Source organism: Lycium ferocissimum, chromosome 11 (assembly GCF_029784015.1).
Source record: "Lycium ferocissimum isolate CSIRO_LF1 chromosome 11, AGI_CSIRO_Lferr_CH_V1, whole genome shotgun sequence".
NCBI classification, from domain to species: Eukaryota; Viridiplantae; Streptophyta; class Magnoliopsida; order Solanales; family Solanaceae; genus Lycium; species Lycium ferocissimum.
The window spans coordinates 36,656,300-36,677,538 of record NC_081352.1 but is presented as its reverse complement, the minus strand read 5'-3'; the positions used below and the strand labels follow the sequence as shown (position 1 = coordinate 36,677,538).

Genomic DNA, 21,239 nt, shown 5'->3' with positions numbered 1-21,239 from the left:
GATATGTATACCAATCATAATTCGGAAAGATGGAGAAATCTTGTTGCAAAATGGCTCTCTCACAGGAGAGTTCATTTCTTACAACCCAAAAGAGAAGTTTTTTAGGAAGGTCAATGTTTACGGTGGTGACACTTCAGTTACTGCATACATTCCCAGCTTTTACTCACTCAAGACTGTTGTGGGGAACAACTTTGAGATCTCAAATATTTATCCAGAGATAGAGATAGTTTAGTATTTCCTTTGTGCAATTTCTGCCAAGTTATTATGTTTTGCATCTATGTTTCTTGTATAATTTACTTTAGAGCCTGATGACTTCCTACTGTTTTCTTGATGCTATCTGGTATGACAACAATTCCGCTGCTACATTAGGCCCTATAGAAGTATCTTGATCATTTTCACATTGCCAAATTACTTGCATTGCATAGTCTCCAGAACTGCATTTCTTTTATTCGTTCCATTTTTCATGTGTCTACTTGTATGAATCAATCGAAGGCATAGAATATTGACCTGTTAGTCGAGCACAGTTACTTTGAAGAAGTGCATATTGATGTGAGAGGAACATTCAGGTATAGATCATGGGGTTGCATCAATTGTAGGTGAAGTTTCTCTTATGTCCTAATTGATTAGGTCGTTCTTTTTTCGTTTGATGATTGTTTCTTGAGCAACTGGCTCGTTGTCACGCAAGCCATTTTGTTAACAACCTAGTAATCTTCCAATGAACAAGTAATATTTTGGGTATGTCCTATTTATGTTTACTGCTTCTGATGCAAATTTCAATTTCATTGATTTCCTCACTTCCTTTACTTTTTTTATGTGGCTACTTGTTTTCATGATCATAGCTTAACTCCATTTGATTGTGTTCAAGTAATACTTGATTTGATGGTGCAACACTTTTTGCATGTACATGAGCTATGAGCCAGAGAGGAAACATTGATTAAGGGCTTCTCCTGTTAAGAGACGAGAGCTTCAATTCATTGCACCATTACTGCACGTTAGCTTCTATATAACAAGGATTAAGCTAAATCCCCTTGTGAAAAGGTCATTCTCCAATCTCGAATCGAAGAACAGATACAGAAATCATCCTGATTTGCTTGTTCTTGAAGACTTAAAGAAAAATTAAGGTCTAGACATCCTTGAAGAAAAATAATGATCGTTTCATCATTATTTCTGTTGAATCAACAAGAAGTACGAAGAGTCACATGTGTGTCTAAATATTTGTAGGAAAAATTGATCACTGGATGCTTCAGGTATTTGTAGACTAGATAATGTACTATGTACTACTACAGCTGTCTCTAACAAATCAAATGAATTATTTACAAGTGTCTACTAGAAATAAAATGTAAATTCAAAATATTGTACAGGTTGTGTACAGGTACTATTTTTGTTGTTTTGTCAATACTACTATTTTGTTGTTTTTCCAATCGATAAGGTTATTTTTCATATCCGATACACTTGGGCCTAAGTTGTCTTACATTGAGATGTAAGCCCCGGATATGTAATATTGGTCCATTTTGTATTGTGACCCAAATGTGTATTCAAAATTCTATGTAAGGGAAATGATCCCTAATTCTTCAATTGACAAATCCCTAATACATAGACAAAGTACGAAGTACTCGAGTTCATTGTTTCTCTTCTTTTCGTCTTTCTTCTTCATTGTTCCTCGACATCTCATCTTGTTTCTTTTCTTTTCGTCTTTCTTCTTCATTGTTCCTCGACATCTCATCTTGTTTCTTTTCTTTTCGTCTTTCTTCTTCATTATTCCTCTACATCTCATCTTGTTCATATACGTGCGAAGGTTGTGGATCACTAATGTCAATACCCCCTCGAGTTGGAGGGGAGAGAAACGAATCGATGGGATTAGGGGTTTGGTGAAGAAATCGTTCGGGCTTTGGATGGAACGAAAGTGAGTAGTTGTATCGAGATCGACGTGCTTGGTTCTTTCGTGGAAAACGGGGGTTTCGGGCTATGCATCGGAGTGGACGGGAACCGGTAAGGGTGTCGAGCGCGGATGCAAGAAGACGAGTCAACCAAGTGATTTCGGCGGTTACTCGGCGCATACGCCTCGGCGGAGATCAGTGTTTTTTTCGACTTCCATGAAATGGGTGAACCTCATTTTCGTGAAGCCCGGAGATCGCAAAAAGCAAGTAGATCAAAAGATGGTTTGGAATTCATGAAAAGACCTTGATTGGGGTTGTCTTTAAGGTATCGAAGCACTCTAAAGGCTGCAGAGTAGTGAGCAAGATGGGGTTTTTGCATATACTCGCTAAGTATCAGCACAGGAAAAGATAGATCTGGACGCGTATGGGTAAGATAGTTGAGTTTCCCCACGAGTCGTCTGTGGGATCATCTAATGGGGAGAATCAATCCCTAATTTAATAGAAGGGTCCGAAAGGGAAGATACTTTCAGCAAGGTGGGAGCGATCGAATTCCGAAAGCAATTCAGAGGTAGTGGCCGTTAATCAACCCATGTTGTTCTCTTAATATTTCAATACCAAGAAAATAATGTAGATTCCCTAGATCTTTGATGCAAAATTCGAATTTAGAAAGTGTTTGAGTGTTGCAATGAATGATTTCCGGTAATCACAATGTCATCGACGTGAATTAGGTAACATGTGAAAAATAATGAGTAATCGTTTAACGAAGAAGAGTACCCTTTGAAACTAAGAGCACCCGCAAGCCGAGCATACTGAGCTTGCTTCAAACCATAGAGGGAGAGCTTACAAACATGGTGTGGACTTGGGGAAGGCAGTCCTTGGGGAAACCTCATGTAGACTTCTTCCTGTAAGTCCCCATGTAAAAAGGCATTATTGACGTCTAATTGAAAAATAGGCCAGTTCTTCTTAACTGCTGCTGCAATAAGACATCTAATGGTAGTCATTTTAATAACTGGGGAAAAAGTCTCATTATAGTCGATTCCCTCCTTTTGAATGTCACCTCGAACAAAATCTAATAACCCCATCGATAGATGTTTAACTTTATAGACCCAGATGGCAAAACAACTATGTCCCAAGTCTTATTGTTTTCTAAGGCTTCATTTCCCTTGTCCATAGCTAATTTCATTTAATGATTAGCAACTGAAAATAGTTTGTAGGCTCAAATGCTGAGAAATGGAGGTGAGAATATGTTGGTTATGTGAGGTCGAGAAAGAAAAAGTAGGAGGCTGTACTGGTGTGGTAAAACAGGCCCTAGAAACATTGGTAAGAATAATATCATCACATACATAATCATTTAAATAACTAGGCATCTTAGTAGCCTCTGGAGTGTCTTCTAGGCAGAGAAGTGGAAAAACGGTAGGAGACGGGTGGAAGGAGATATAGGAGAGGGAGATGTAGGATCAGTAGGATTAAAAAGTGAGGTGGAATATGTGGGGGTGATAGGCAGTCTAGGTGGAGTGAGAGAGCTATCTTCAGTGCTGTTTTGTGGACTGGAGTTAGGTTCAAGTGTTGTTGACTCATCAAGTATCCTGTAGTGATGAGAAAGAGGAAAGATAGTTGATGGAGTTGATGAAACAGTAGCAAAAGGAAAACACTCCTCCTGAAATTTCACATCTCTGGATACAATGATTTTCCTGGTTTCCAAATCCAAACACTTATAACCTTTTTGATTATCTGAGTATCCTAGAAAGACACAAGACTTAGCTCTGGTTCAAATTTTCCCTGTTACAAGGTAAAAGTAGACACATAAACCAAAATGACAAACACTCTAAGTCTTTCATAATCGAGTTTTCTTTGAAATAGAACCTCAAAAAGGGGTTTTCCATGTAGAACCTTGGAAGGTATTCTATTGATCAAATAAAGGTCGTCAACAAACATTCTCCCCAATATTTCACAGGAACATGAGACTGAAAAAATAATCCCCTGGCCACTTCTAATAAATGCCTGTGTTTTCTCTCTACAACTCCATTCTGTTGTGGAGTAGAGACACAGGAAGTCTGATGGATTATTCCTTTAGAAAGTAGATAATCGGGGACCATTGTGCTTTTCCCCAACTCAAAAGCATTGTCAGACCTTATTATTTTAACCTTAAGATCAAATTGCCTTTCCACCATAGATATAAAGTTTTGTAGAACTGGAAAAGCATTACTTTTGGTCTTCAATAAATGAGTCCAAGTTGCTCTACTATAATCATCAACAACAGTGAGAAAATATTTGAAACCTTCATGTGTGGGTTCTTTATATGGACCCAAGTATCAATGAGATTAGTTCAAAAATCCTTTTGGATTTGATATGACTAGTAGGAAAAGATAACCTAGACTTGCCATGGGACAAACATCACAAGCATATGTAGAGTTTGAAGGAAATTTGAAAGAACTAATGTATTTCGTTGCGTGAAAAGGCAAAAAATATTTACATTAGAGTTTGATTGAATAGAAAAGGAAAGCTATGACTTGTATTTGAGAGTAACTACATTTGTTTTCCTTAAAATAAAAACTCCTAGTGGTACTATGAGGTTGGAGAAGAAAGAGTCCAATTGCAAAACTTGTGGCTCCTTCATACATCGATAGGAGTGAATAAAAGGGTTGATTGAAATTGTTTAACAAATTTATACATTAAATTGTATTTAAAGAAGGAACATATAGGACATTTTCTAGAACAACATCGGCAAAAATACTTCCTTTATGGGTAATGTTTATTTTAGTAGGAATTTGGTAAAATAATGAACATAGGATCGAGAGAGGAGTCAAAGAAAGCGAAAACTTTAGGGTTGAAGCACACGTGCTCGAAGCTCCTGAATCTAGCTAAATTCTTAAAGCTAGGAGGTAAGAGAAAGTGTATAAGTTATATTTTCCGGTAGGTTGAACTCGTCTTTCTTTCTCTGTAGCATTGAAACGACGATTGTATTGTTCTTTGGTTAGCTGATTCACAACATTATTTGTGTCTTGACTCATCATTACATCTCTTCAAAATAAAAGAATGTGAACTTAAAATCAATCAATAACGGCCTTGCACAGTATGATTAGTTTCTTGCGGTAAGTACAAAACGGAGTTGGTTTGTTTAGGTTGAAACCTTGTTTGATTTGTTTTCCCACCCCTTGACCGGATGGTTTGTTTACGTAGCATAGGCATGATTGGTGACATGATTTTGAGTTGGTTAGTTCCATATGCTTGTTTTTGCCATAAAAGACACGGTCGATGAACCATTATAGCGATGTATGATTCTCTTTGGTTTTCCTTCTTGCAAAAGCGGTGAGTAGGCATGGTTGAGATTGGGCAAAGGCTTAATCAAGGATGCTATCTCCTAATTGGACCATAGGTTTTGTTTAACCCCATGAGAAACTTAATCAATCTCTCATCTTCTAGACTTAGTTAGCTTTTCCTTTCCCCCATGAGATGCGGATACGATTCTGTGCATTTGTTATCTGTGTTCAATGAATCAGCTCATAGCCTTTTGATTTTAATAGATAAATGTCACTTAACTCTTTTTGCAAAATGAAAGAGTTTAGCACCATTTGATTGTCCAAATCTTTGTTCCGGAGACGTAAAGATCTTTAGCGATCTTAGAGTAAATGACACTATATGTTTATGTCCTTTGATAGAGAATTAAGTAAAGTTATTTTTATGCTTATCAAACATTTATAAAACCAAGTTTATTCTTGGCGGAAAAAGAGCAATAAGGAATCCTTGAAAACCTCTTCCATCAAAGATGAAATTGTCGGAAGAATGAATATGTGAGTGGGTTACTAGGGTCAATGCAAGTTAGCATTTCCGGTTGTGACATTTCCTTAAGTTTCTCCCATTGCTTAAGTGAGTATGAAGAAAACAAAGAAATGAGATTTTTGAAAGAAGAAGAAATGATTCAGGTCACAGGAGCTTTCTTTGCTCTGATACCATCTCAGAAAATAAAAAATAGTAGAAATCTGTTGTATATTTTCTTCTTCCGTTTAAAATCTATACAAGGCTATGTATTTGTAGACTAGATAATGTACTATGTACTACTCACAAACTTGTCTCTAACAAATCAAATGAATTATTTAGGTCTACTAGAAATAAAATGTAAATTCAAAATATTGTACAAAAGTTGTGTACGGAGGTACTATTTTTGTTGTTTTGTACGACTACTATTTTTGTTGTTTTCAATGCGATAAACTTTTTTCATTATTTTCATCCGATACACTTGGGCCTAGTCTTTGTCTTTGATGAGATGTGTGAGGATATTGTAATATTGGTCCATTTTGTATTGTGACCCAAATGTGTATTAAGCCCAAAATATTGGGCCCAGAACTATGTAAGGGAAATGATCCCTAATTCTTCAATTCAGACAAATCCCTAATATCCTTCAGTATCCTTCAGAGACAAAGTACGAAGTACAAAGAACTGAGTTCATTGTTTCTCTTCTTTTCGTCTTTCTTCTTCATTGTTCCTCGACATCTCATCTTGTTTCTTTTCTTTTCGTCTTTCTTCTTCATTATTCCTCTACATCTCATCTTGTTCATATCTGTGTGAAGGTTGTGGATCACTAATGTCAATAGTATGCCCGTCACATTGATGCAGTATTTTGGCTACTGGATTGAGGAGTTGTGTTCTCTCTTCATCCGTTCCATGTATACATGCTTACTGAGATTCCGCTTTATAATTTCAACACCGTTGTTTCACCCTTATAGTTATGGCGTTATCCATATATGCAATATGTTTGTCTGGCAGTAGTATGCAGATGCATTTCATCATATTTTTATTACGTAAGATTTTAAATTTCATTTTCCTACAGGATGGATGTATTGTTTTGTCCGTCAACTAACAGTCCGTGTGAGCTGACTGGAGCCGTCGAAGAGTGGTCAGAAATCTGTGTTTAGATCCCTTACTCCTTTCTTGATAACTTCGTGTGTTGATTATGCTAAAACTGATGATGAGAATATCTACATAATACTATAACATGATTCGTGATATTAGATTGTAAAATCTAATGCATTTAATAGAGATGTTTATAATGGAAGGTATGGGTGTACATGGACCGAGTTGGTTCGGATTTTTTAAACACCAAATCAAAACAATTGCGTCGGGTTTTTATATTTATACACCAAATCAAACCAAACCAATAAAATTCGGATTTTTCAACCTCTGGGTCGGGTTTTCTCCGGGTTTTTCGTTTTTTTTTTTGAAATAGTCTTGATACAAAATATATAACTTTTACTTCAAATATTTTTTAGTCCTAGTAAGATACAATTATATAATTAAGATGTTTCTTAAGAAAATAACACAAAATGTGAGAAGAGTGATGGCATTGTATTAAAATATTCAACAAAAGCTAATAAAATCAGTTAAAATAAATATTGTTAATTAACAAGTCATAGAGAAAATGACCATAATCTAAAAATACTAAGTCATGCTAAAATAAGTACAGCTAATAAGTATTAATTACATGACACAAAAAAAAAAACTTAAGTTATGTATTTTCACTCTCTAAATTAATTATCCAAAACTAAAGAATAGCTATCCAACATTATTGTTATTCCTAGTGGTAAATTGATTTCTTTTGTTAGCATTAGTGTTGAGTTGGTTTTGGTTTGGACTTTATTTCTTAACATCCATAAGATATAAAACTTATTGACATTCAAATTCTAAGTTCAAGCTTGAATAATATGATAATAGATAAAAAATTACTAAAAAATTTAAGAAATATTTATAAATTACATTACAAATAAATATTTTTATGTATAAAACATTTTAAAAATTGAATTCATGTAATGTCTGTCCTGGTTTGGTTTAACTTTTTTAACTTAAAAACCAAACCAAACCAATTAACGGGTTTTTTTTTTCTTCGGGTTTTTTCTTGGTTTAACCTCGATTTTATCGGTTTGGCGCGGTTTATCGGTTTACTTTATACACCCCTAATGGAAGGACCCATTCTGGTGTAACAGCAAATGATGTCAGTATGGGACAGGTAATTTAGAGAACCTAATCTAATAAGTTAATGATCACTCATACTTACGATTACTGTGATGCTGCCGCGAAAACAGAAGGATCACCTCGACTCTGAACTCCTTGCACTTGGAATTTGTGAAACAACTATAACTTGATCAAACAGGCTCCCTCTTGTAATACCACTTCAATCTTCCTCAGGTATCAATAAAAAACGAAAAAATAGTGACAGGGATGTATACAATGACTGCCAATGTGATTCCTAGCGGATGTATTTTTCTCATCTTACTTTATAGCTTTTCTCGTGGCAAGTCCAGGCTTTTCTGTGCAATTCCAACTTTTCTTGTTCAACTTCTTCCAACTTCAGATAAATTTCCTATACTGAAAATAAAAGGGGCTCAAAAAGGTAAAATCGAACTTGGTATTTTCGTGGCATTCCCCTTAATGAAGGCTTAACAATGATTACCACTTTTTTTTTTATTTATTTATTCATGTTTGAAATGATTATGGTTTGATAATGGTGAATGATGATATCTATGTATCATCCATTTCTCAGGTTAACTGATTCTGTAAGCTCAACTACTGAGTGCTCATGCTTAAGTTTGGTATGTTTTACCAAAACCAACTCTGGCAGTTTTTCGAGATTACAAATCAAGATGGAACTATGCTTCTCTAACCTTTACTATTTTAGAACTTTGAACATTTTCCCCGTATAGGCAACCAAAAAAAAAAAAAGATGGGTTCAATTGATTTGTTTTAGGCTGTACTATCCAACCCCTATCTCTGAAGAGGCGTAAGCATTTCACTCACCAGGGATGAGATTCATTTACTTGCATTCCTATTAGCGCTACAAAAAGCTCCGGTCTTAATGCCCCTACTACTGCTCTGCATCCTTTCCTCAGGGCGTATACAAGTTTTCTATTTTCATACGTACAATTAATGTATAATACATGTATATCAGTTAGCAGTTATTAATATTTTTGGCTTAGCGACCAAATGTGTAAATTCCCCTTTCTCAAATTGTTCAAGTGGGCTGGAGGCCTGGCTCGGTCGCCTTACGCGACCAGCACTTCAAGGTCACTCATTTCACACTAGATCTAGCGCAAATCGTCTCTAGCCCATTTAAACAATTTGAAATAATCCCATTGATTCTTATGAAAATAGGACAGTTGACATAGTAATGAACACTCAAAGCAGACGGAGGAAAGTATTACAATATGTAAAGGAAGTGTGGCATCAAAAGTAGAGATAAAGGTAAGACAATCTTGTGAAACATGCTATGCTTTATCGATAGTATATTTTGTAGGCTCGTTGTGTTGTCCAAAAAAATGTCACATTTGTATTATGAGGAAAGTGTTTGTTGAAGTAAACTTCAATAAAATGTCGCCCGACAATGGAAAATGCAGCTAATTTCTTATTATGGGCAAAACACTTTTTCTATACAAACATTCAAACTCTTATTTCACATCACTTGTTGTTCCGGACATTGTTAGTATTAATTTTTACAACACAAGAAAAAATCTATCTAATTTTCAAAACAAAAACCTTCCAATTTTAGAAAAGGTATTTTCACTCATCAATATTAAACCTGGAAAATATAGGAAAAACTGATTTATTCATCATCATTTTTATGTTAAATCCTACAACTAATAATGAACCAAGTAGAGGCCCCTGTATTAAAAATCAGATAACTCCACAAGCGAGGCCTTTGTTCTTTTCACTAATTAGACATTGATTTGATGAAAAATACGAGCAAAGCCAATTTCTTGGCCAAAATCTGCGGCAATAGCCAATCAATTTGGCCATTGTAATATTAAAAGCTAACAGTCAACCTTAAAGTCCGTGTAATTAAATTAAATTCCCTTATAACATCATGTACGTTACTTTAATCCATGTGCTTATCAAAAAATATTTATATACTACAATCAACTTTTTTTTCGCATTTGCAATTGCATAAACTATATAATAGCCTAATCACCCTGAAACCTTTATTTCAGTTTCAACTTCCTCTCTCTTCTTCACAATTGCAGTTTCTTGTCCATTTCATTTGTCCCTCTTTTCACATAACATTTCATCAGTGTCCCTGAACCTCTTTCCCTTCTTTATTTCTCTGTCTTTGTGACACTTTTAATACTTACACAGTTATTATATCAGAGATAGAAAAATCTCTTTACACATTTTGAAACAGAAGAAAAATTAATTCTCCATGGCTTTACAGAAACATGTTCCAATATTGGTGCTACTGCTGATTTTTTGGTCTAGCTCTTCGAACGCTTATCAATTCGACATTGGAGGCATAGATGGTTGGATTTTCAACCCTCTTGAACCTTACAATCAATGGGCTCAACAAATGAGATTTCAAGTGAATGACACTCTTTGTAAGTATAATCATATATGTACTGTTTAATTTGTTAGCACCAAAATTTCATAAATTGATCTTTGTGTAATTGTTTTTATTTTCTTGTTTGTACGTGTGACAGTGTTTAAGTATAATAAAGGATCAGATTCAGTGTTGGAAGTAAATAAAGATGATTATGATAAGTGCAACACAGAAAATCCAATCAAGAAAATGGAAGATGGAAACTCTGTTTTCAAATTTGATCGTTCGGGTCCTTTTTATTTTATTAGTAGTAATAAGGGTAAGTGTAAAGAAGGACAAAAGATGGCTATTGTTGTTCTAGCTGTTAGACCACAACCTCCTTCTCCGGCTCCAGAGGCTCATGAAGGATCATCCACACACGTTTCACCGTCACCAAAAGGGGATCCGAGTTCTGATTCTCCTACAGGTAAAACCACGGTAGCATCTCCCATGGCCCATGCACCTGAAAAGGCTCAAAAAGGGGTGTCACTTGTCCCTACAGGTTCTCACTCATCGACTACGGGCCATGCACCAGGAAAGGCACCAACACCGTTGCACGTGCCTCGAGGAATTAGCTTACACCCACCTCTAACGACTCATTCTCCAGGGGTTGCTCCAACATTGGCATCGCCTGTTCCAACTAGTTCTCACTCATCTCCAGCATCCAGTGCACCCGAAAAGGCCCCATCACCAGAATCGTCTCATGTGCCTTCTAGTTCCCATTTAGCTCCGACGGCTCACGTGCCTACAAAGGCTCCCACACCGACATCGTCGCATGTGTCACATTTATCTCCTATGGCTCATGCACCAGGAAAGGTTCCAAGTGGTGTGTCCATTTCCCCTGCTGGCTCCCACTTATCTCCAGCAGCACATGCACCCGAAAAGGCTCAAACACCTGCATTGTCGCATGTGTCCCAAAGTCCAAGTTCACACCAATCTCGAGCAGCTCATGCACCAGCCAAGACTCCAATTGGGGCGTCACCAGTTCCTGCTAGCTCCCACGCATCTCCAATTGCTCATGCACCTGGTAAGGCGCCAAAACCGTCATCACTGAATCTGCCTCGAGGTATTGGTTCTCAATCACCTTCCTCTAGCTGGTTTGTAATATATGAATGAAGTGAGTTTGAAGGCTTATATATTGAAAGCCTTGGTATTTTCAATTTTATATAATGTGTTTATTCATGAGATAAGATACTATATTGAATATATTCTTTCATTTCTATAACTTTAGGCCTTTTTTGGAAATGATTGTGTCAATTCGTAGTATATTGAGGCTTTGTTAGATCCTGAAGGAACCTGTTTGTATTTTTTTCTCTTTAAAGGCAATGGTATTTCACGTTGAAGCTTTTATTCAATTCTGTTTTCCTATTTTTCTGACAGCTCATGCACCTGGAAAAGCTCCAACCGCAGCGTCACCTGCTGGATCCCACTCATCTCCAACTAACCATGCACCTGAAAAGGCGCCAACACCCATATCCAGTGTTCCTGGAGGTACTAGTTCACACCCACCTTCAACAGCTTATGCACCAGAAAAGGCTTCATCAGAGTTGTCACATGCGCCTGCTGGTTCACACTCATCTCCAACAGGCCATGCACCCGTAAAGGCTCCAACACCTGTATCCAATATTCCTCGAGGTACTGGCTCAAATGCACCTTCTACGGCTCATGCACCAGAAAAGGTTCCATCCAAGTCGTCACGTGCGCCTGCTGGTTCCCGCTCATCTTTCCATGCACCGAAATCATCGAATGTGCCTCGAGGTACTGTTACACAACAACCTTCTACAGCTCATGCACCAGAAAAGGCTCCATCCAAGTCGTCACATGCGCCTGCTGGTTCTCACTCATCTTCCCATGCACCCGTAAAGGCGCCAACACCTGCATCCTCACATGTTCCTGCTAGTCCTAGGTCACACCTAACCCCGAATGCTCATGCACCCGAAAAGGCTCCAACGCCCACAACTTCCAAGAAATCCCCTAGTTCTAGTTCACACCTATCTCCAACATCTCATGAACCCTCAACAACGTCAGAAGTACCTTCTGTTTCACCAACAAAAGGCAAACCGTCCAACGAATCTTCTTCAGTTTCATCTCCCACGTCATCAAGCACAACAAGATCAGCAACGAGTTCTCCGACGGAAAGTATTGCTCCTGCCACCGGCGGAAATATTCCGGCAGACATTGATTCACCAGCTAGCTCACCCATCAATTCTCAATCATCAGCAGAGAAGGCAAATACTCCTTCAGTTGTTGTGATATCAACAATGTCACTCCTCTTGACTCTGGTTTTGGGAGGATTTGTTATTTCACCTTAGGGAATTGCTAATAATTTTGACCCATAAATTACCATAAACACTTTGTTCTGTCTCCGGGTTACTATCACTTGATTTGGTTTTGGTTTTCCTCTTTCTTGTTTGTGTTAGTTAATTTTGTTTTCTTGAATCACAGTTGGGTTGGGAGTGTTTTAGACTTTAGATAATCAAAGTCTCTCTAGTTGTTTTTTTGTTTTTTTTTTTTATTATACTTTTTTCTTTTTGGTGTCTTACCAAGAACTTTAATATATAAGTATATAGTAATTTTCTTCTTATTTACTCTTTACCTTGGCATATTTCATAGTTTAGAGCTCGCTATACTCAGTTTTGTTTTACTTATCCTCTATACTAAAATTAGATGTTCACTTTTATTTGTGCGGTTTAAAAAATCAAGACAAAATTTAACACTTAGTTTCTAATTTACCCTTATTAAGTTCCTAATTTACCTTTATTATTTATTATAATCACTTATAAGTGCATTTCCTGAAACGTTGCATTTATTATATTCAAAGGGTAATTGTAAAATTATCATTCTATTTTAACTCCTTAATAGGTATTCCTTCCGGATAAAAAAGAGTGTATACTTAGCTATTTGCACGTCCCTTAAGAAAATATTAACTCCTAGAAAAAAAAAAAGATAATTTGACTAAACTACCCCTAATTAAATAGCTATTGGGATTTAATCAATTAACACTTAATAAGGGCAATTTTGGAAGAATAAGGATACTTGTTTCTTGATTTGGTAAGTGTGTACACTCTTTTTAACCAAAAAAAAAAAAAAAAAAAAAGGTAAGTGAAAACTCTTTTTGATCCGGAGAGGGAATATTATAAGTCAATACATGACAAATAAAAATGAACGGAGCAAGTAATATAGTTTAATCAGTGGCGGACGTAATTAAGCAAGTTACAAGTAATTAATTAACTCTTTTGTCCAACCAAAAAAAAAAAAAAAAAAAAAAACGTACAACTGTTGTGCAAGAAATGCCTAGAAAAGTTCACTATATACATTCAATATCTACCATAAAAATAAAAGAAGTAGGTGATTGATGATTGACAATAACTTATTTGAAGTACTATATGGCTTAACAGTATTGTATTACTCTATTATTTATTTTCGGTGCTAATAAAGTAAAATTAGTTCGCATTGACGCATGTGTTTACGTTACCACCTTTTTTATTGACCACTCTTCCTAATTAAATGGTGTTTTATTGCTCGCATTAAAAGTCCTTACCAACCGTACAAACTAAACTTCTCGTCCTTGACTGTTTTTATTTTTCTAAGATGCCAACGGATGAATTATTATTGGTCTCATTATTATTAAATGCGACAATTAATCAGAAACTAATTCAATTAACCTATTTACTAGGCTCGTCCACGAGGAAACGGTTCAAACGCAATGCCATTAACCTTTTTTTTTTTTTTTTTTCCCCACCCAATGTCACACTTATCTGTGATCACATTGCTGCACTCCACGATTGAAAATTAAAATCATGCTCTTTTAGTAGTAGAAAAGTCACTTTTTATACCCATATCACACTAAAGTTACTTAACCGGATATCTCCAGTACGACTAACCTGTTGGAGTATTATTAAACTATGCTGGTAGTATAAAAGACTAAATTAGGATCTTTAAGAAATTAACGCTGAAATTGCTGGTAGGATAGATGGAAAGCTAAAGATAGAAAACTTGAAACGTATTCTTATTTCGTACTTAGATCTGTCGAAAAGACATAAATATAAAACAAGGTTCACTTCATGAATTACCGTGATCAAGAAAGTAAAAGGTGTACAAGTTTGCAAATCCCAAAATATTAAACGTGAGTTCCTTTAAAGCTACGTTCTATTAAAGGAGAGTAAATTAGCAAATCCCAAAACATTGATTAGCATGAATTAAAGCTATGTTCAGTGATTTAGTAGTATAAGGCTTACAGTGTAACGGAAGCATTACCGCTGATCAAGAAGTCATTTTGCGGTAAAAGCGACTAAACTTTGAATAATTTCGAAATACTAGCTAAAGCTTGATTAGCGGTTCAAAAAGTGGTAATTTTTCTATTTTCTTCTATTCAAATTATAAGTGGCATAATAGATCACTTCCTCAGTTTGGATGGAATCAACATCATCATTTTCAGAAATTTAAACATGTTTATTTAATTTTTAATCATCATTTAAAATCAACAACTATTTTGGTAGAATGAATTGGATCCCTCCTTAACGAGAGATCTTGTGTTTAAGTCTTGAGAATGAAAAACTTATGGTAAGGAGCATTTCGTCCTTTAATTGGGCATTACACGACGCGAGTTTGAATTAGTTAGGCCATTGAATTTCGAATACCAAATTATTTTTAAAAAAAAACACACCGATTACACGCACATATATATATATATATATATATATATATATATATATATATATATATATATTACAGTATAAATTTTTTACGTACTCATTGATATGGGGACCCAAAGATTCATAAGTAGAAAATCATATAATTCATCTCATTTTAGTACATCGTGTCCCATTTTTTATGTACTCGTTGATATGGGGACCCAAAGACTAATAAGGAGAACATCATATAATTCATTTTAGTGACATCGTGTCCCATTTTATTAAAGGCCACTTCAAACAAAATTGTGGTACCGACCAGAGTTTAAGGATAAATCGAGGTTGTTATTAGAAATTCCAAAAAAAGCATTGTCCAAAAGAAAGCAAATGACAAAAATCCAGAAAGATTATAACGTTGAAAGTACATGAGAGACATGGAGGCTAAAAACTTGCTTAAATATTCAAAATTCACAGAATTAAGTGCAAAAGACAAGAAAAGAAAATCTAGTGCAGGGCGAACGAGAATGTCTAAATTAATTGTATTTTTTTGTTTTTTGTTTTAGTACTATGTTTTCAGATAGATTCTGGATTCATCATGTGTGAGTGTGACCATGTGGGGCAGACAAATAGGCCTAGTGTAGACTAGCCCAAGAAGTTTTCTGCTTCAATGATTTCACCGGAGAAAATTGGACAAATAGCCAATTCTCAGACCGTTAATCAACGATTAACCACAGTTCCAAAACTATTTAGACTTTAGCTGATGTTTAATGTGGTAAATAAAATTTGAACAAAAATATTTTTACTTAAAACAACAAAAAAGTCCAGCACATATAATGTACTCGAGTTTGAAACTCTTTCATGTAAAACTCCAACAGTGTGCTAAAGTTACAAAAATTCACGAAGTTTAAATCTTTATCAGCACCATCAGAAGCAAAATTTACACCTTGCGAACAAATTAATAGCTCTTGTCAGCCAAGCATGGGCAGGTTGTTAGTATTCCTAACTTCTTTGGTGCCAAACAAATAAAAAGTGAAAATGTAGTAACGCTATGTTCCAAATTTACTTCCATAATTCCACATGCATAAAACAATACAAGAGCGGATGTCTAACCAAGAAAAGGAAGAAAGAAAAAAAATATTAAAAAAAAAAATTCAAGTATGGTCCATCACTATAAACTACTTAAATAAATTAACATAACACACGAAAAAAAGACAATAATTCAAACAAACCACTATTTCTATGTACGTAAATACGTGAATTACGCTTAGTCACGAAAATTCAAAGACCACAAACCACAAGCTTTTACCAAAAAAAATCTCCTCCACAAACACTTCCCAAACCTCCACAATAAGCTTCACCTTATTTCTTCTTCATTTCACTTTCAACTTTCACCCATCCTTTAATTTCCTCTTCCCCCCATGTTTCCATTCTAAAGGAAGGGCAAAACAAAATAAAACACAAAACGAACAATAAAATAAAAGAAACAACAAGAGTCGCATTGATCATTTCCCCATCTTTCTAGTTCTCACATCATTCCACTTTCAAAGATGGCTGTTCGACCAATCTTTGTTGTCATGCTCCTTGCCACCCTGGCATTCGCCATGGTGGCTGAGTCGTCCCTCTCCTCCCACTTCAACGACCCTGCAGTCAGTGTAGTCACCCGTCAGAACACTGACGGGGGGCTTCAGGAACTGACTGCAGGTCGCGTCGGGGACACATTGTTCGAGGATGAAGAGATGATGATGCCGTCAGAGTCGGCCCGGAGGACCCTCTGGAGACGGGATGACCACATCAGCTACCGGGCCATGGCGAAGAACGCTATACCGTGCGACCGTCGCGGCGCATCTTACTACCAGTGCACCCGCATGCAGCAGGTTAGGCCTTATAGGCGTGGCTGCAGCAAAATCACCAGATGCAAACGTCGTTAAAACGTCTATTCTAGTTGCATGGCTGTACCATGCAACGTAACCATGGAATGGAAACCGTAATTTGCAAGCATCGCAGAGAAAATAAAATATATATAAACTACTAATACTCGGTGAACATTTCGTCTTTTAATTGCGACTATATATATATTATATATATAATATACTAAGATAAACATGGAATGGATATACATTTGCTAGTTAAGGCGCTTTTGTTTCTCCATTCCATATATTATTTTAACTTCCCTTCCTGATGTTTACATTGATACTATTGTGCCATCATTAGAAGATGATTCTTTGGTGGTGAAGAATTTGTAAATTGGTGAAATAATATATTTACAGATTCTTAATATACTTCTTCTTCCTTTTTGTCTCTTCATTAGCAATTTAATTTTTGTGCAATTAACTTTGACATATGTAAGTCACAAGGGCGGCCTATACTACCATGATTTTGGTGATTAAACGGTTACGGCCATCCTTATCAGTTATCATGCTTGCTATTTTTCGCGATTGAAAATTAAATGTTCATCGATTACAAATTAGGCATACATATATATATGAGAGCGAGAATACTATATTTAAATTGGATTGATGACATCTATCATGACTTTCAAAATGGAGAAAATATTGTCAACTAATAGACCACGTTCGCCAAATAGAAAAAGAAATGTGTATTTTTTCTGCGAAAACCTTGGACAATGGAAAAATATTGTCAGCTATTCCCTCTTCTCCTTTTTTACTGATTCTACAGAGATAAGGGTCAAAAACACACCCCAACTATCATTTTTTTTTTAGTTTCATACCTAAACTATCACTATCTAGTTTGCAAAACACACCTCAAATTATTCTTGAATGACATGTGATCTACACTCTCCATTTTATATAAAAATGTTGTCAAGTGTTGTCCACGTGAATAAATAATGTCACAATGGCACCTACATGGAAATTTAAAAAAAAAAACTATTTGTTTTAAAAAACAAACTGAAAAATAATAATTTTTGTAAAAAATTATCAAAAATTATAGAAAAAAAATAGTTTAAAAAATGGAAAAGTTGAATTTTTTTTAAAAAATTTTGAAAACTAAATAATCAGTTTTCTTATTTTATTTAAAAAAAATAAATTTTCCATTTTTTAAATCTTTTTTTTTTCTGATTTCCTAAATTTTTTGATATTTTTTTTACAAAAATTATTATTTTTTTAAAAAATCCAGATTTTTTTTAATAGAAAAATATTATTTTTTAATTTTTATGTAGGTGCCACCATAACATTACTTATACAATTTTTTTGAGAAAATTTTAGCTTCACTTGCCTTTTGGAGAGTGAGCTCACACATTTAGGTTAAGGTATGTTTTGCAAAGCTAGATAGTGATAGTTTAGAGGCTTTTTCAACCTTACGTATGATAGTTTAGGTATGAAACTAAAAAAAAAAAAAAAGTGATAGTTAGGGTGTGTTTTTGACTCTTATCTCTATTCTATACTGACTTGATACTCCCTATAAGAAATCATTTATTAACGGTTTGTTTTACCAAATTGAACATGTTGTGTTATGAAAATTTAACTTTGACTACTAATACTTTATATAGTTATTTAATGTTTAGGATAATATTGTGAAAAAAAAGATGCCTTAATTTATTAAAATGAAATGTTTTTAGTATAATTAAGAGACTAGTAAAAAGAAATAAAGGGAATAATAAATTAAAACTGCGCCCCCCCCCCCCCCCCCCCCCCCCAAAAAAAAAAAGTACCACACATGACCTAGAGGGAATACTTTATTGCTAATTAAAGCCCCTAATTATTGATTCACTTAATCCTAAATCAAGTAAAGAGAATTTGGTAGGCACATCCAACAAGAAAATGTGACTCTTGATATGTCCAAATTACCAATATATAATAGGAGTAATACTCATTAACAGTAATGAGAAATGACCTACTTACCAGCAATTGAGTAGAGAAAATGTCAGATCGATTGCCCCTTTCTTGGCTTCTCTAAATGAGCATTTACAAGGTGAAACATGGTCATGACACTGTCGTAACAAGAGTTGCAGATTGTAATGCCACTGTGTCCGATGGCATTGACGACCTAATGAGCGAATTGGAATCATGTAAAAATCCATTTAATTTGTTGGAATTGATGTCCTAAATGGTGGAGATTTGTTGCTGTTTTATGTGAAAAAACGGTGCCTGATCCTTGATTTTAAGCGCATGGTAACCTCTGTTAATGGGATTCACAATTCCCTTAATTATACGCTCCCGAAAGACACAAATATAACTTTTGTAGATCGTAGAAAGATAGCAACATAATTCTGTAGGTTATTCGAAAATAATAGATGAGAGAACAGTGGATATTAGTTATTTGGCTACTATGGTTCGTAAGAAGCCAAAGTTGCTAAATAGTACACTTGGACTCGATGTAAATAGACCTATTATTCTTGGATCAATGCGTCCTAACTGGCAATCCTCTTTGGTTCTGTCAGAGGAAGAGGTGAAATTTGCAATGTATGAAGTTCGTTCATGCTGTCAAATTGCAAGCAAACTTACTGAGGCTATTGGGGCAAGTATGCCTTGGAAATTACGTACCATGGTTCTAGATTTGTTAGACATGTTCCTATGTTATATTAATTATCTCGAAAATTATCTTTAAATCTAATCAGAGGGGTTGTGTGTATGCAGAATATTCAAAACGCATTTTATTTTATGAGACGAGATGAATTAACAGTGTAGATTTAAAAGGTGATTGAATGTGTGTCCAGCGTCTGCTGATTTATTCAAATTCGTTAATCGATATTACAATGAATTCAAGAAAGTTACGTTTTTTCTTTGCATAAATTTTTTGTACTTATCTCAAGCTCTTTTAATAAATGTGGTGTACACAATAAACATACTATAATTGATGGGTCATCAGGATTTTCAATATTAAGGTATAACTAGGAATGATCTTTAGGAGGAAATGTGACGGTTTTAGCTATCCAAATGAAATAAACAATTAGGTATATTTACACATTATATTTGCTGTAATTAACATTTTATTTTCGAGGCCTTTTTCAAATAAAGGGTTCGGCTGGGCTAAACTTTTGAAGTCTCCAACCCATTAGGCGTTGGGTCTATTATACAACCGGAAAAATAGGAAATCTATGTTGGTTCAATTGTTTGTAATTTTTCCAGATAGCCACAACTTGATACTAGCTATTTAAAGTTGTGTTGGTTCAATTGCTTGTAAGCTTTGCCAGATAGCCACAACTTGATACTAGCTATTTAAAGTTGTAAGCTTTCCCAGATAACCACAACTTGATACTAGCTATTTAAAGTATATATCTTGTTAAATTATTTATAAGTTTATCCTTTAATCAAAACCCTTTGCTTTCTTATTCCAAACTTTTTTGTCATGACTAAAACTCTTTTTCTTTTCCATGCCCGATCACTTTTTTCCTCCTAAATTTGCATTCTTTGCTTTCTTGCTCCTGTTGATCACCCAACAAAATGCAAATTGCCTGCATGGATTTGGAAAGGGTCTTTGATGAATAGGACAGTTTTAACCTAAGCAAGTGCAATTTGTTTTGGGGATGATGTAAAATAAAATATAATTTTTTTTTCCTGGCCAGGTCAATAAAGTCATAATATCAATTCTTCGTTTTTTATTTTTCATAAAAAACTACGTATTGGGTCTTTCAAACAATTCTTATCATTCTGATAATAATTTGATATATATATTATACCGAGAAGGTCTATCTTTCAAGCTACAAATTGCACCTATTAAAGAAACTACAAGGATTATAGGAATCACTTCAAATGGAAGAAAAAAATATGTAGAAGATTTATAGGAGGAGGAAGAAGAAGAAGAGCGTATGAAAATGATTGTCCGTTACATAGGTTATATTTGCAAAGTTCCTTAAAATAGGTACAAAATCTAAAGAGTAATTTTTTAAAAAGACATATGGTGGCATTTCTGCCATTTGTATCACTTTTGCGTTAGGGATATTCTACAATAACACTATTTTAATTAACATTGTTTGGTAAGATTTAGCCCAAGAACTTTTGTCTAGTGGTACATGCTGTACCTGATGGGTGGGTTAGACAAATAGGACACTATGGTAAGATATATAAAAATAGCCATGTCATGAGTTTTCGAATTCTGCAGCAGATAAAAAGCCTAGTATTTAGTGTTAGTAGCATGGTGAACCAACTTCAAAGAAGCACTCAATTGGATGTTTTCAAACAAGTCAAGTTTGCAACGTGCAACTAATCTGAGTTTGTGCCGTTAGCGGACTGACGGTCACCAACCGTTTGTGGGAACTGCAGTAGTTTAATATTGTAGTATCAAGCAAAACGTGACATAGGTTGGACTGCCAAAATTACGAAGTTAGATCCTGATTTCTAAATCTTTTTAAGTTATTGAGTACTAAATTAATAAAAAATATATATATATTTAACAAATTTTTAGATAAAAACTGTTTATCCCTAAAAAGATAAT

At 35.0% G+C, this 21,239-nt stretch overlaps 3 protein-coding genes across 3 annotated transcripts; all 3 read left to right on the top strand.

Moving 5' to 3' along the window:
• Positions 1 to 6,603: 6,603 nt before the first annotated feature.
• On the top strand, positions 6,604 to 11,331 carry LOC132038301 (early nodulin-like protein 2). The gene is made up of 2 exons (XM_059428985.1): positions 6,604 to 6,712; positions 10,361 to 11,331. Exons 1-2 carry the CDS (start codon positions 6,604 to 6,606, stop codon positions 11,329 to 11,331), a joined length of 1,080 nt encoding a protein of 359 aa, XP_059284968.1.
• A 209-nt stretch (positions 11,332 to 11,540) lies between these two features.
• Positions 11,541 to 13,115, top strand: LOC132038299 (early nodulin-like protein 1). The gene has a single exon (XM_059428984.1). It carries the CDS (start codon positions 11,541 to 11,543, stop codon positions 12,525 to 12,527), a length of 987 nt encoding a protein of 328 aa, XP_059284967.1. The 3' UTR covers positions 12,528 to 13,115.
• A 3,086-nt stretch (positions 13,116 to 16,201) lies between these two features.
• LOC132036998 (protein RALF-like 19) lies at positions 16,202 to 17,144 on the top strand. Its single transcript, XM_059427430.1, has one exon. It carries the CDS (start codon positions 16,394 to 16,396, stop codon positions 16,772 to 16,774), a length of 381 nt encoding a protein of 126 aa, XP_059283413.1. The 5' UTR covers positions 16,202 to 16,393; the 3' UTR covers positions 16,775 to 17,144.
• Positions 17,145 to 21,239: the final 4,095 nt, after the last annotated feature.